The sequence below is a fragment of the Delphinapterus leucas genome, chromosome 1 (genome assembly GCF_059928025.1).
Source record: "Delphinapterus leucas isolate spDelLeu-1000000601 "Yukka" chromosome 1, BTC_Dleu_Yukka2, whole genome shotgun sequence".
Lineage (NCBI taxonomy): Eukaryota > Metazoa > Chordata > Mammalia > Artiodactyla > Monodontidae > Delphinapterus > Delphinapterus leucas.
This window is the reverse complement of record NC_143129.1, coordinates 90,719,897-90,736,933: the sequence shown is the minus strand read 5'-3', so window position 1 is coordinate 90,736,933 and position 17,037 is coordinate 90,719,897. Positions and strand designations below refer to the sequence as shown.

General features: G+C 36.9%; 1 protein-coding gene across 5 annotated transcripts in view; it reads left to right on the top strand.

The window, feature by feature from the left end:
* Positions 1 to 17,037, top strand: part of MAGI3 (membrane associated guanylate kinase, WW and PDZ domain containing 3) — a 272,982-nt gene that overhangs the window by 209,922 nt on the left and 46,023 nt on the right. For all 5 annotated transcript variants that reach the window (XM_089917629.1, XM_022584032.2, XM_089917642.1 and 2 more), the window contains exons 7-12: positions 32 to 89; positions 4,299 to 4,393; positions 9,705 to 9,893; positions 12,539 to 13,144; positions 14,362 to 14,393; positions 16,668 to 16,824. In XM_089917629.1, coding sequence (XP_089773755.1) covers positions 32 to 89; positions 4,299 to 4,393; positions 9,705 to 9,893; positions 12,539 to 13,144; positions 14,362 to 14,393; positions 16,668 to 16,824 — 1,137 coding nt within the window. The remainder of the gene's footprint in view (positions 1 to 31; positions 90 to 4,298; positions 4,394 to 9,704; positions 9,894 to 12,538; positions 13,145 to 14,361; positions 14,394 to 16,667; positions 16,825 to 17,037) is intronic.

The following is a 17,037-nucleotide window of genomic DNA, read 5'->3' as shown; positions in this document are numbered from 1 at the left end:
TTTCACTCAATTCTGTTTTTTTTATTTGTAGAACTTCCTTATGGCTGGGAGAAAATTGAAGACCCTCAGTATGGGACCTACTATGTTGAGTAAGTTTGTTACCTCAGTTAATGTTCTCCCAAATGTTTTCCTTTCATTACACAACTTTAGGGAATGAATGAAATACTTTATGCTTCTGCAATCCAGCTTTCAGGTTTTGCCACTAGGGGAATGAGAAGGTAGGGACAGTGGGCATTTACTTCACTGACTAGGCTCCCTAGAAGTTAGCTTTGAAGTAAGTATAGAGAGACAGGGCGAAGTTGCCCAGATGAGTAATGGCTAGAGATGTTATCAGTACTACTGTGGCCTCTAAAGAGAGAAGTAGTAGATAGAAGACTGAAATAAGGTGAACTATTAAGGTCACTTTCAACACTATACTTGCATGTTTCTGAAAGCAGTGAAAGGACTTTAAGGGCATTGTATCATAATGATCCAAACCTTTGAAGTATATCATTAAAACTGTTCTCTCTTTCAAGGAGTTAATTAAGGAAAACTTAGCATTCTCTTTGGGGGGGTGAAAGTTGCTTCTCACATAGCTGTTATGGTTAAATTTAACATAAATCTGTGTTGGAGTAGAGGATCAAACACCTGCCTATATTAGCCAGAGAAATTAGGATAACATCAACATCTAATTTTTTTTTCCCCTTTTCTTCACTTATCTAATTGCTACATTATTATGATCGTTGGGATTGCTTTCTCTCCAGATGGTATAGATAGAATTTTGACCTCAGGCATCTAGTACCAGGCAAATAATTGCATCAGAAAGGTTACTATTTACCTGGGAACTAGGAGTCTGCACCAACTGCCAAGGTAGTAAAGGCAAAATATTATTACCTGGAAAAATAGCAAACATGAGAATCTTCTAGTTTTATGATTGCTAATTAACTTTTCATCACTTGTTGGCACAAACCAGTGCCACTTCCCTAGTGCAAGTAACTCTGAGTCCTGTTATAACGCTAGTCTTTATCCTAGTGTGTCGGTTGTTACTTGAGTCACTGTGGTTAGAGGGATTTTTGGAATGATTTCTTAAAATCTAACTTGTACCCTAAGAAAATGAGCCATTTTGACCCTCCGATATGTAACTTAACATTGTCAATATTTTGGTTCCATTGAAAGGTTATGTTAATTTTATTTCCATTGTGTTATTTCATATCTTTCTAATACTGTGATGTGAAAGGTTCACAGCAGCTCATTATTTTTTTTTCTAAAGCATATTTAATTAGAAGAAAAAAACTAACCATTTTTCTAGTCAAAGAAATATTTGAAGGCTAGCTGAGAAGGAATTGTGAGATTTTTCCCCCTAAGAGTTAGTCTACTTAAATTGGGCTTCAATCAGTCATTATTTGCCATTAACACTACTGAACATTTCTGAGATAATAATTCTCATTCTCTTAGTATCCATTCCAAGTGAATTTGAGTACACGGTCAAGAGGTGAAAGACATTTGCCTGTTATAAAATCTTGGGCTAAATGATCAGGTTCTCGTTAAGCAAGGATATACTAATATTGAAGCAACTTTAGGGCAAATCCTGAAGTGACCTGCTCTAAGCTGTCATGGAGGTATGTGAAATAGCCTGATTAGAAGCAACAGCAGTGGCAGCAATGTGATTTTGTATGATTGCTCCCAGATGAGCTCATTTTACGGGAGGGTAATTTATTAGATTAAGAAAGAGCAGGCTGTACTCAAGATGCACATTAGTATGGAATCAGCTGAGCTCTGGAGTGTGGCTTGATTCCCAGATTAGTTAGGCTTTGAATCTTGACTATAGTAATCTGCAGTGAGTTTACTGATGGAGATAAAAAGCTGTTAACTTGAATGGCTACTCTTTGGCTCTCTTAGTTTGTCAAACCAGATGGCACAATGATTGCTCTTGGCAGGAGCCTTATAGTAGTAACACCAACTGCAATGGCAGGGTTTTTTTTTGGTAAGTATTTATTTTAGAAGATGAGATTCTGAAATGGATTAATTTATTTTTGAAAATAAAATTGTTCCCAAAATTTAATGGTAGGCCTTCCATAAGAATGCTTATATATTTAGAAATGTTGTCTTAACGTATTGCTTTAACTGTCTTGATGCAGTCAGGTGACAAAGTCAAGATATGTCTGCTTTTAATATCTTAACCCTTTGTGAAGGATAATGGTTTTGTTTGTTGAGGTGAATTCTTAAAATTCTTATATACAAAATTTTAATACAGGTGAAATTTCAAATTATTTATTATATATTTAATTAAGCTTGTTTGCTACCCTTGTTTAATTTTTCTGATAATCTGTCATATTCTCCTCTCTTACTTCCTATAGCTGGTTTTATAGAAGACAAAATTTGTTATCTTAATAATATTATGGGTATAAGTAACTAAATGAAAAGGAGAGTGTTTTTACTGTTTTGTTTTTTGGGTGACATTTTAATCTAGATAGTCTAAGGTTACAGATGCAATTACTCCCTTCACTAAAATCTTACATTATTTGTCAAAGAATTTTCAGGAAAGGGATTACTCATTTGCATACTTCTACTCTCTTCTACCACACATAACAAAGAGTATACTACCACTGTTTATGTTCTAATACTTGGGTGGCAAAGTGAGTCATTCTAGCTGATGACGTTAAAGTGAGCCAGGATTCTTTGCAAACAGGTTTATTCTTTTCTAAGTGTCAGTTTCTAGTTTTATTTTATCAAGACTATGTAAATTATCAGTACCTAACTTAACACCAAAGTCTTCATTTCACAGTAACTCAGTTGATAAGGTCCCCCCTCATAGTAAGAAGCAGAAGCATACCTGAGTTTTTGTGAAATCAGAACCCGAAGGGTGTCAAGTAGAACTTGCCATATTTAGAGCTCTGAAACTAAATACCTACATCTGTTGCAGGGTTAATAATGTACTAGAAGCCTAAAAGGCATAGAGAAGCATACTCAGAAGCTAGCATACCTTGCTGTAGGGTTGTTTTTTTTCCCTGCTGCCCCCTCCCCCATCACCATTAATGTTCACAAATGGTAAAGAAAATATCCAAGTCATATGACTATTTACATATAGATTTTGTAACAGCCTATCTAAAGACAATCATAATCTGAAATTCTCATGATTTGTTGTTTAATTGTTGGTATTTACTAATGTCACTTCTCGTTAAAATGGATTCTACTAGAAAATGCATTTCATTTGGCTAAAATATATTTGTACTATAGAAGTACTAGAATATAATCCCCCCTTGCTTCTGTATTAGACCTATTTGCGGTCTTAAACATCTTTTGTACAATAGTTGCATTCTTAACCAAGTTACACTTAACTGACTTGCCAGAATAACATATGCTCAGTTCCCTCTGTAAAGAGGGTAAGAGTATGCTCTTACCCTTAGTATATTGAATACTATCGGCTAATGGCCTACCTCTAGTCTCCCCATGCTTTTCTGCTTTCCCCCACAGACTTGTATGCTTTCAGGGGTCAGTTGTGATTGCTCCTAAATCATAAAAAACAGTTAAACTTTTGTTATAATTTTGTAACTAATTATTATATAATTTTGAAGAAATTTAACTGTGAGAGTTGTTCTGTGATACAGTTTGATAAAAGCAAGTCACTTGGGCTTCCCTGGTGGCGCAGTGGTTGAGAGCCCGCCTGCTGATGCAGGGGACACAGGTTCGTGACCCGGTCTGGGAAGATCCCACATGCCGCGGAGCGGCTAGGCCCGTGAGTCATGGACGCTAAGCCTGCGCGTCCGGAGCCTGTGCTCCACAATGGGAGAGGTCACAACAGTGAGAGGCCCGTGTGCTGCAAAAAAAAAAAAAAAGCAAGTCACTTGCTTAGTTGCTGCTAAATTGATGTGGGTGAGTCAGTTGGAAAAATAATAGTAAAATTCTAGAAGGCTTCTACACTCAGATTTCTTCAAATGTGTCTTTACAGCTGCTTCACTTTAGAGAACCTTAAAACCCTCCTACCATTAACTGCCTTAAAAAAAAATTAACTGATTAATTACCAACAGTTCGAGTGTATCATATATGAGGGCTTCTACTGTAGTTTTGAAAACTGTTATTAGCTATATTAGAAACGTTTATAAAGAAGCTATAGTGAATACTTCTGCAGCTTTGACTTCTAGGTATCTTCTGCGGGCCCTTCTTTAGTTGCCAGAAGGCTCCTCCTCTGTGACCTGTCAGCATATCTGGGTTCCATAGCATAAAGGGTACATATTTATCCCTTAACCTATGATAGTCTGTTTAAAAATATGTAATTCTTTCATATTAAACTGAAATGCATGTTTTTCTACATTTTACAGTCACCTTAACCAGAAAACCCAGTTTGAAAATCCAGTGGAGGAAGCCAAAAGGAAAAAGCAGTTAGGACAGGCTGATACTGGGTCTTCAAAACCAGGTAGAACTTTTACCTCTATCTTCTCTTCTAAGAATAACTTGTGAAACTTATATGCTGAAATAATAAAAGTGAGTTTGAACTTTTTACTGTCGGGGCTTTGAAATTCAACAGAGAATGTCTAATTTCCGTCACTGTAAAGGTATGAATAATCTTAATAAAACATCTGGACAGTTTGAGAATCCTGAGGCTTTTCTCATGCTGCTTATATAGAAAGTATGAAATTGTTGGCAGAAGGGACTGAATAGCTTTGTTATGGGTGCAAGGTTTTAATTTGAAGATTGGATTGTTTCCTGGTGTTTAAGGCCAAGCCAGTATTAGATCTTTAATTCATTCTGAGCTTCTCTCAAGTTAATTGCTTAGATCTAACGTCAGTAACCATTCAGGATTATTCATTAACTGATATGAACAAATACTAAGTAAATCCACTGTATTATTGCCTACATCATTGATTCTCAAGTGGGATGCTGGGGTATTAGTAGTATCAGGACCATTTGGGGAACATTTTAAAAATACATAGGTCCTGAGATTTTGATGAGCCTAGCCATGTGTATTTTGAAAAAGATGCCCAGAAATTTCTTACGCCCAACTTATCCCTGCTCATTTCCTCCCCCTTCTCTCTCTCTCATTAATAAGGTCTATATGGTCATATCATAATAATCTACTAGATTCTTCACTTCTGTTGCCAGTGAGGGAAACAGTTTTTTCTTATAACTACTCTTCCAAAACATAGTCTCTTCCCTTAAGATTTGCATTTGATTTAACAAATATTTTTAGTTTAACAAATATTTTGGGGCACCTACTATATGCCCAGTGCTTTGCTAAGTACATGGTATTAAAAAATGATTAAGAGTCAGATAGGTCTTGCCCTCAAGAGTTCACAGTCTAAAATAGGAAACTAATAGTTACACTGTATGGTGATAGGTGTCATCCGGTATTAGTAGTTGAATGAGCAGGGAGCGGAGCAGGTTTGAATCCCAGCTGTGTAACCTTGGTTGAGTTTTTAAATTCTTTGTTTTCTCATCTACAAAACAGGAATAATAGTAGTCCCTACCTCTTAAGGTGGTTCTGAGTATGCAAATTAATACATGTAAAGTGCTTGCAAATACAGGTCTGGCACATGGTGACCAATAAACAATAGCTTTCATTGCTATTAATAGAGATGTACAAGGTACAGTGGTGGCATAAAGGAGGGAGTGCACAACTTTGCTTTGATGGAGGAAATCAAGGGGGCAGGGGAACCTTCAGACAGAGGACATATGTGAACTGGGTCTTGAAGTGCCAGGAAAAGTTAAGTCAGGCAGATCAAAATTTTAGAGGAGCAACAAGGCATACCAGCTAGAAGGAACAGAATATATAAAATCAGAGAAGCATGAAATGGTGGTCCAGGGGTCAGAGAACAGATACAAATGGCCAGCACGTAGGGTATTTTAGGGGAGTAACAAGAGATGAGGTTGTAAGGATAGGCAGCCATGAGAAGAAACGAGTTTCAAAGAGAAGCTGAGTATTTGTGTCACATGGTGCTGAAAAGTCGAGAAAGATGAAAATTGAAAAGTGTTTTACATTGGACTTAAAAATGTGGAGGTCATTTGTCACTCTAGCAAGAGCAAGGGGAGAGTGAAATAAAACTGCAGTAGAATAAAGAGGAAATGGGAGGTGTAGAAGTGAAGGCAGTGGGTTTAGCCAACTATTTTGCTAGCTTTGAGTGTGAAAGGGGTAGCCAGAGGACATTAACTACAGAGGAACATGAGTCCCCATTTTACACATAAACAGACTTCAGGAAAGATTAAGCCTCTTGCTTAGAATCACAGTGAGTGATTTGGAGTCAAGTCTGGATTTGAACCTAGTTTTACTGACTTTAAATTCAGAGTTCTTTGTATTATAACATGTAGTTCCTGAATGCCCATGTCTTCCATGGCCCATAGCAAAGATCTTCTCTCCTTTACTAAGCTCTAAGCTCCTCGAGGGCAGGACCCATGTGTTTTATTACTTTAGATAACCAGACACTCTCCTATGAGAGGGTAATGACTCAGCATCTGTCTTTCAGGAGCCCACAAGTTAGCCAGGGAAACAGACATATAATTTTAGTATAGTATGATATTAACAGATATAAACAGTAGTGTTGGAACAAAGGAGAGAGAAATTAAATCTCACTGCGAGAGGAAAGGAAAGGCTTCCTAGAAGTGATGGAAGTTATGCTAGTCCTTGAAGAATAATGGTTACCATTTATTGAGATAGAGTCTAGTGCTAAATTGGATGCTTTATATTACATCATCTCATTTAAGTCTCAAAATATTGCTGCAAAGTTGTTAATATTATTTTCCCCGTCCAGATGCCTTGATGGCATCAAGTTACAATCGTCTGATGCTTCCATCCCAGGGATATACTTGCCACAGGGACAGAAGTACTCAAGTTTGTGAGCCTCCTTCCTTAGGCAGCTTGTATGGGTTTGTGTTTATCTACATTTATTGAGCACTTATTGTTTGTCAAGCACTGTTTCTTATGCTTTCTGTGCACCACCTAGTTTAATCCCTGTAACAACCCCATGAATTAGGTACTATTACCCCCCCTTTTATAGATGAGGCAACCGAGACTTAAAAAGGTTAAATTATATTCCAAGATTACTCAACTAGATCACAAAGCTTGGATTTAAAATCAGGATTGTTAAAAAAAAAAAAAATCAGGATTCTTAGACTCAATGATAGTTTCTTTGTGCCTTTCTTATTCTCACTTTTCTATATCTAAATTCTGATAAGACCTACTTTTGACCAATTTCTAATTGGCTTTGGCTGTTTTATTACTACTTTCCCAAATTAGGTGTTAACCAAAACTTTCCCTCCCACTTCAATGTTTGCACATCTTGGAGCTCATATATTATATGCTGATTTTCTGTTGGAGCCCTCAGATGCCAGTCTTATTCTGATATTTACGGGGACTAGAGCATGGGATAGCTGACGAGAAATATTTCAATATTTGACATAAAAATGAGAAAGGTACATTTCATCAAAGATATTTTCCTCAAGTACCTGTACACAGTACTTACATGATCTTATCTATGATCTGATAGGCAACACTAGGGGGCGGTCATAATCAGCTTACATAACTAAATAGGCTTTGAGCATGTCAAATAATTTTTTTAAGTAATATTTTGTTCAGAGATGAGTTGCTACTTTGAATGTCAGAGGCTCATCAAGAGCCAGCAACGCACTGAGGTATTGCCACAAGTAGCCTGACTGGCCAAACTCAGAGGCCTCACAAAATAGTGTTTACTGTGGTGAATACACTCCTGTCTGGAGTCTAGTCCTCTCCTTTGAGAGGCCCAAAATAGCCGATTTTTTTTTAATGTCAAGTGCTTGTATTTGTAAGAGATTAGCAAATCTGGGAAGAACATAATGAATAAAGTACACCCACTCCTATCCCAAACCTGCCTTTGTCAGTATTTGCAAGGCAGCCCTACCTCTTGCAGGAGCCATATGCATACTGTACAATCTATACAACCATACAGAGCAGCCCCAAGGATTGTTCTTTTCTAATCGCCAGTAAGTTTACTGCATGCCTCTTAGAACACTTTGCTAAGAGGGGCAGCAGCAGATACACACAGATTAACTCTGGGCTTGATATTAGTGCTAAGTGTGATCTAAATATGAAACAAGTCACCCTTGTTAAGTTGAGTCATTAGGTAAATGAGCATCAAAACCACAGTGTAAGACCATTCCACGCCTACTAGAATGTCTATAACCAAAAAAGCAGACGGTAACAAGTGTTGGCAAGGATGTGGAGAAGTTGGAACCCTCATACACTGATGGTGGAAATGTAAAATGGTACAGCCACTTTGGAAAAGTTTGGCAGTCCTTCAGAATGTTAAACATAGTTATGATATGTTTATGGTAACTGCTGCATTTCCATTCACAGTATGTAACTAAGAGGAATGAAAATACTTGCCCACACAAAACCTTGTACATGAGTGTTCATAGCAACATTATTTATAATATCCAAAAAGTATAAACAATCCAAATATCCATCAACTGATACATGGATAAATAAAACGTGATATATCTGCACGGTGGAATATTATTTGGCAATAAAAAGGAATAAAGTACTAACACATGCTACAACACAGATGAACCTCAAAAAAATTATGCTAAATGAAATAAAGCATTCCAAAGACCACATATTATATGATTCCATTTATATTAAAAGTCCAGATTGGGCAAATCTATAGACAGAAAGTAGACTAGTGGTTGCCTAAGACTAGGATGTGAGGGCAGGTTGGGGAGAAATGAGGAGTGACTGCTAACGGACACAGAGATTTCTTTGGTGTGTGTGTTTGGAGGGAGAGAAAAATGTGCTAAAATTAGACTGTGGTGATGGTTGCACGTCATTGACTTGTATAATTCTGTCATTATTGGATTATATCTCAATAAAGCTGTTAAAAAAGAGATTTGTGAGAAAAGTTTAAACCGTATTTTAAAAAGATAACTTAAACAATGCTTTGTAAATTATGAATCTGTACAATTTGATCCCCACGGTTTTCATAAGCGCCCTAATGGCAGCTGGTGGAAGAGAGGAGCGAGAGTTTCTGGGGAATAGAAGAGAGGTATTACTTGCAAATATAGATCACTTTTAGTTCTAGGATCATCTGGGGAAACCTCTTAAAATAGGCTTTTCAGAGGAGCTGTGCTTTTTGTCTTCCTAAAGTTTCCACTAAATATGAGTAAAAGGGAAAGACGCATGGAGCTATATACTGATAGTGCAGGGATTTGCTCCTCTCATCAGATATAGATTAAAGGCTGCAGAAAGCCTGAGTCATAAATTATAAAAAGTTCTCGATGTATTCGCTTTTATAAGTTTGTGACAGTTGCCTTCATCTTCCTAGTATAGTGTTTTCTGCATAGACCTCAGTAGCTGCTTACTCAAATGAAATATACATCTGAATGAGTGCTGAAGGCTTTCAGGAATTTAATAATAAAGTTTACCCTTCAGGAGTGTCATTTTGACTTCTAAATAAAGGACTCTTTGGGATAAGAAAAAGTAAGTACAAACAAGGCAGTGAGGAGGGGATAGACTAGATGTTTTTACCTTTCAAATGACATAGAAGAGTCCTATAAAAGATAAATGATTCATTAGCTAAGTTTTTTTTTTCAGTGATTTAGTTTATGAAATTAAATTCCAACTGTTCTATAATATTAGATTCTTTCTTATTTTTTTCCTGTTATGTTATGGTTTGTTATATTTAAGTTATATAGACTATCTTGGAGATTAGCTTCAGGGGCTATATTCATTGTAATTATTCTTGTTTCTCATTTTTACACAGATATGGAAAAATCACACTTTACTCGAGATCCATCCCAGCTTAAAGGCATCCTTGTTCGAGCATCACTAAAAAAAAGCACAATGGGATTTGGTTTTACCATTATTGGTGGAGATAGGCCTGATGAGTTCCTACAAGTGAAAAATGTGCTGAAAGATGGTCCTGCAGCTCAGGATGGGAAAATTGCACCAGGTAACAGATTTTTCAGAAATACTGAAAGAGGGACTTCCCTGGCTGTCCAGTGGTTAAGACTCCACGCTTCCACTGCAGGGGGCACGGGTTTGATCTCTGGTTGGGGAACTAAGATCCTGTGCATGCCGTGAGGTGTGGCCAAAAAAAAAAAAAATACTTAAAGAGTTATGATACTATGGGGCTTCCCTGGTGGCACAGTGGTTGAGAGTCCGCCTGCCAATGCAGGGTACACAGGTTCGTGCCCCAGTCCGGGAAGATCCCACATGCCGCGGAGCGGCTGGGCCCGTGAGCCATGGCCGCTGAGCCTGCGCGTCCGGAGCCTGTGCTCCGCAACGGGAGAGGCCACAACAGTGAGAGGCCCACGTACCGCAAAAAAAAAAAAAGAGTTATGATACTATAAAAAAAATTATAGTGAAAGAGTTATATATATATTATATATGTAACGTATATAACAAATATTATAGAGTAGCTATGTAAGTATATATAAAACTTCTGTGTATATATTTATATAAATAAAGAGAGAACTAAATTATACAACTGAAGAGGGAGATTCCTGTATTAAAATAGTTTATCTTCTAAACTAAATGCATGCTAGTTTTGAAGGAGGGTCATTTTTACAAATAAGTGGAAACAGTCAAAACATTAAATTTATTAATTTTTTGAATAGTTTGCGTATTTTGAGATAACTCTTTGGCTGTACTAAGCTAAAGATTTATTAACCATCTCAGAAAACTATTTGATAGTTTGATTTTCTCTGATTATGTTGGGTACTTTTGGAGTTATTTAACATTAACCTGTAATCTTTTTTGAAAAATGATTCATTGTGATGTTTATAATGATACTGAACAAATTGTTATATCCCACAGTTTTTTTCCAAGTTGGGGTTTTTTTTTGCTTCCTTAGTGGCTGTTAGTAAAATTAAACTGCTATGTTAAGAATTATAGACAATAATATTACTGTTTTTACAGAGCTGTATAAATTTGTCTTTTACGTAGTTTTCCCAACATCTTTACTTAGTGATTGTTAGATATTTTTATACGGCTGACAGTGTTTATGGCTGAGTGGGTTAGAGGAAGTTTAAGACTAGTTACTGATTATGGGGAAGGTTTAAGTACTTTTTTCCAGAAAGATTTTAGTAATCCACTGAGGTTGCTTCTCACACAGTTTGCTAGACTTTTCTAATCCTCTGTTATTTCACATACTTTGTGTAAATATGTCCCCCATTTGGGCGATTCAATTGTCATTACTTTTGATGGCAGATATCAACTTATTTTCAATTGGGATATGGGCTCTCTCATATTATGCTTTCCCAATTAGGTGATAGAAACGTAAACAAGAAAACTTAAAATAATCAAATGTTATATTTATAAAGAAAATTATTGTTAGCTCTCTTTTATTACTTTATAAAATTAACAAACTCTAGAGATTAAAATTAATAGTAAAGTTTTTTCCTAAGTCCTCAATTTTGACTTTTTAAATATTTTGTCCATGAAACACATCTTATAGCTATTGTATATACTGTCAGGATTTTATAATATAGATTCAGATATGTCTAAAACTGTTATTAATTTGTATAACAATATAACACTTCCATTAAAATTCTGGGAACTTTGACCAGGGGAAGAAAAGTCAAAACTTTGTTTCTAATTAGTCTAATTTCTATAGTTTCTTGAATTTTGCAACAAATTTCCACAGACTAACATTAGTTTTTAAATACCATTCATGTTGATTTTTTTAAAGCCTACATGCAATCAGAACAAATTAAAGCACCTTTATTTGGCAATAACCTTTTAAATAATCGTATTCAAATAAAAGCAGCAAATGGATGAGATATCAGAGGACAAATTTTAAAAGGTAAAGTTGCATTAAGAAAAACACACAACTGATAAATGTCAAGTGGTAATAATCCTGCAACCAAAGTGGTCATAATAATGTAAAATCAGAAAAGCAAAACCAACTTTTACAAGGATTAATTCAGCTGAATTTCCAGCATCTTAAATAATATATTCTTTGCTTCTGTTGAATTCTTTCGTTGCTTACTTTTGCTTTTGAAAACTAAATTACACTAAATTGAAAAAAATCCACAAAAAAGAAAGATGCTAAAAGAAAATACATTCATAAGTTATTATTCTAATCTTCAGCCTTACATTGTTCAAACTAGAATGAATTTTTAAGTACATTGTAGTCGATGGCTACTTAAAATCAAGAAATAAGGTCATATTTAAAGATTGCCTGTTTGTACAAGTAGCCAATGGGGTTATTCACTCCTCTTCTATATACTGAACACCTACTACAATGTGCCTAGTTTTGTTTGACCACTTAGGTGTGACTCAAAGGATATACTAACAATGATAATATGAATTTGCAGTTAATTTTTTAAAGATTCACTTTAGCTTGAGGTCATAACTCTTTGCAACTAAGATAATTAAAAATTTATACATTTATATATTCTTTTTAGAGAGGAGTCACAGAAGGGAGAATGACATGTCGATGTTCAAAATCTATCTTTTCAGTAGTTAATGAACAGTAAGAGGTTTCCAAAATTCAAATTTAGATGCTAAACTTCAGTTATTTTCATCTCCCCCAACAAACAATTAACTTATTTGATGGTTTTAATATTTTTAACATGACTTATGTTTTACCAGGTGATGTTATTGTAGACATCAATGGCAACTGTGTCCTTGGTCACACCCATGCAGATGTTGTCCAGATGTTTCAACTGGTACCCGTTAATCAGTATGTAAACCTCACTTTATGTCGTGGTTATCCACTTCCTGATGACAATGAAGATCCTGTTGTGGACATTGTTGCTGCTACTCCTGTCATCAATGGACAGTCATTAACTAAGGGAGAGACTTGCATGAATACTCAGGATTTTAAGTCAGGAGCAATGGTTCTGGACCAGAATGGAAAATCGGGGCACACCTTGATCAGTGATCGTCTCAATGGACCATCAGATCTGAGTGAGCAGAGAGCGTCTATGGCATCGTCAGGCAGCTCCCAACCAGAACTAGTGACTATCCCTCTGATCAAGGGCCCTAAGGGCTTTGGGTTTGCCATTGCTGACAGCCCAACTGGACAGAAGGTGAAAATGATATTGGATAGTCAGTGGTGTCAAGGCCTACAGAAAGGGGATATAATTAAGGAAATTTACCATCAAAATGTGCAGAATTTAACACATCTCCAAGTGGTAGAGGTGCTAAAGCAGTTTCCAGTAGGTGCAGATGTACCATTGCTTATCTTAAGAGGAGGTGAGTAAAAGCGCAACAAGGAAAAATCTTCATTGTTCATGCATTTGTATCTGTGAATTGTCCTTCCTTACAGGTCAGAATATCTCTTTTCCCAGCAGACTTAACTGGTAATTAGTATGCATTTTCCTTATGTTCTGTCTGACTGCTTCCATAAGCAGTATCTTTTGTAGCAGTTTGTTTAGTTATTTGCGGTTTCATTTGTGTCCATTGTGGATTTCTTTCCCTCTATATTCTTTTTAAAATCTGATTTATGACTTTAATGATTAGAGAGAGTCACAACATTGTGCTACTTCAAATGAAATATATCCTCTTAATTCCATTTTCTCTGTTGATGGCAATAATAGAAATGGACTCTTTCAGGCAGTGGTACTTCATCTGGATCTCTGTAATGTACCAAGGATGTTTTGAAAGAGCTGGCATCTCTGTGAATAAGCAAAATGTTGGATGGTGTGTTAATCTGTTCTGTAAAAGCAATCATGATAGCTTGTGCTCATAAAGCTCTTATCTTAAGCTTTAGTATCTGTCCGTAAATGTTAATTAAACCCCACAGTGCTCATGTGAGATAAATATAATTTTATTTTCCAAGGTCATCAGCTGACTTGAACTGCTCCCAGACATAAATGCAGTTCCAAGGACTAATCACAAAGTCGCGCTTTAATGGGCTTTCTTAAATCCATACCTATGAATGACTAGCATTTTAAAGAATAAAATTTAGCCCTTCACATATATCTCACTGGCTTTTAGTTTTCATTTTTGAGGCAAATGAGCAGTTTAACTTCATTGGGGCTTTTTTTTATTACTCTCATTTCTTTGAACTATTTTTGTTTCTTCTGTGTGGTATGGTAGAATGTGCTCATATCTCTTCATGAGGGCTGGAGAATTATCCAGAGTTCCAACAAATATGAGAGTCCAGGGTTTGGTGTCAAACAGGTTGGATGTCAATTTCCTGCCTAGTTGCTGGTTGGTTCTGCAGTACAGGAAAGTAATGTTAATCTATTTGAGTCTTTGTTTACTTTATCTATAAAATGGCAGTAACATTTATGCCTTAGGATTGTCATAAAAAATGAAATACGTGTATAATGCCTGGCACGTAGAACATATTGGACATGATTTACTAGCCTACTAAAAGTCAAAGCTAGTTTTGTCATAAACATTAGCAGTATTTGTGACCCGGGAATGCTTCCTCTGTTTTTAAAATGTGGCTCATTTTTTTTAAGGTCCTCCTTCACCAACTAAAACTGCCAAAATGGTGAGTATACTGTGGTCCTCAAATGCTTCTTCTGAACACAGGGAGAGAGACGCTGCGTTCCCCTCCCTGAGGGCAGCTCATGGGGGTGGCGTTTACAGACAGGCAGGAGCCAAGAGGCAGACTGCCCTGGGCTTGTATCAGAAACTCAGAGGGAAGCATGTGAGTTAGAAAAGCTGCCCATAGAGGAGGTGTGCTCTGCTGGTTAAGTATTTCTGCTGGAAGAATATTAGAGGCCTGTACTACCAATAGTCCTGTCTTGTAAATAGTAAAATGTGGACACACTGAGGTGCCTACTGATGGGTCCTATTACTTTCTTTGTGTTTCAGAGGAACAAGGGTAAGGAGTAGCTAAATGTTCGAGCAGATGTACTAAGGGAAGATGTAGTAGTTTCACATAAATTCACGGGGACTATAATTTACCCACATTTAGATAACCTGACATTTAGCCCTAAACAGGACTTTCTAGAGCAATTGTGGCCTCTGTGCTCAATTTGCTTGTTATCAGAGTGAGAGGCTATCAGACTTGGAACAGTTTTCTCTGGCATTCTTCTGAATAACTGACTAGCCTATTTAAAGACCTGTGTAGAGAATAAGACCTAAACAAAGGACGCACCAAATAATGGTATGAAAGAAACAGTGCTAGGTACATGTGTAGCTACTTAAATATCCACAATTATATGGACATGGATATAAAGACAATCGTGTATAAAATCCTAATTTGCTCTGTTTTGCTTGATTTGGAGTGTGTCATCTTATAGTTGAAAGATGGTCTTCCATAACCATAAACGCTGGGCTGCTAAACAAAAGACCATCAGATACAAAATGGATTAGTTCTCCATAGCCCACCAAATAGGATCCTCAGCAAATTGGCCGTTTTATGGATCAGGCAGAAAGAAACGCTCAGCACTTTTATAGAAAAGTGGACCAGTTAGGTCCAATGTGAACAATGAACAGAAATTTTTTTTGCCTACTCAGTGAAAATTGCACTGTATTTTTCTCCATTTCTCTGGTCCCTCTAGTACTCTTTTTTTTTTTTTTTTTTTTGTGGTACGCGGGCCTCTCACTGTTGTGGCCTCTCCCCTTGCGGAGCACAGGCTCCAGAGGCGCAGGCTCAGCGGCCATGGCTCACGGGCCCAGCTGCTCCGTGGCATGTGGGATCTTCCCGGATCGGGGCACGAACCTGTATCCCCCGCATCGGCAGGCGGACTCTCAACCACTGCGCCACCAGGGAAGCCCTCTAGTACTCATTTTTAACTTCTGTGCTACCCTATCTATTTTGTAACGAATGCCAGTGCAGCCATGGGGATCCTAATATTTTATAATTGATGAAAGTCTCAGACGACCTCCCACTGCTTCTGACAGGCTCCTAGGACATGTGGGAGAAAGAGGAAGAGGCTGCTCTTATCTCCCGGCCACCTGACGGGGTCTGGGTCAGTGAAGGGTCCCTTCTGGCACAACGCTTTATAGCGACTATCCCCTCACTCCTACCTGACAAGCTGCTGCTCCGGCATCCTAGTCACATTAATTATCTTATCATAAATGTCTATAATCCCCCTCTTCTAACCGTAATTCAGGATAACAAGCTGTTCTCAGAACCATAGTATTTATTTTCTTAGGGTATTTATTGGATTTCATTTTTTAATTTTATTAAAGAAGTCATTTTACTGAGCTATTCTTTTGGGAAAGTTCTATCTGAATAGGAACATTTGAAAATATCCCTTGTCTGATTCTCAGGCATGGTGCATTTTTTCGTGATATATTTGGATTGGCCATGAAGGTTTTTACACTGTTATCTTTATAACCTAAATTAGTTAACACTTCCTATTTCATTTTCTTAGAAAGAACATTACCTTAAACATCTTCACTGAAAATTAAACTCAGTGAGTGGGGAGGATGGGGTTTATCAAGAATTACATGGACATATTCTCTTAGAGTCTCCCTCTTGCTTTACTTGGAAGTGCTGCCTTGTGTTGTATCCTTATTTATCTTCTGAAAGTCAATTTGTGTCTTGATGGTGGAGAAAAGGGCAAAATTGCTTAAACATAGGACTAATTGATTGATATCATTATCAGCTTTTTCTAATTTAAGTGAAATATGTTTTAATCAAATACAGCTATGAAAGTGAATTCCTATAAGACTGCAAATATGCTGTGGCTTTGACCCTGCTGCTTACACAGCTGTGATCAGTTGACATACCCAGTTCAGACAACAGTTTTATGCACTGATCAACCATCTGGCTTTTCGAGATACTAAGTAAGGCCCTTTTCCATTTCAGAAAACAGATAAAAAGGAAAATTCAGGAAGTTTGGAGGCCATAAATGAGCCCATTCCCCAGCCTATGCCTTTTCCACCCAGCATTATCAGGTCAGGATCCCCGAAATTGGATCCTTCTGAGGTCTACCTGAAATCTAAGACTTTATATGAAGATAAACGTAAGTAGTTGTGGAATATTTCAGGAAAGCATGCAACAAAATTAATTTGAATTTTCTTAAAAACTCGACTTTTCCATCTTTCAAAACCATGTTGAAGTTATTCCTTCATTCCCATTTTAATATGACTTTGGGCTTCTTCCATTTATATTCAACATTCATTCATTTATTTTCTTCAAAACCATGTATTATTAAGGGGCTTCTGTCTACCCAACA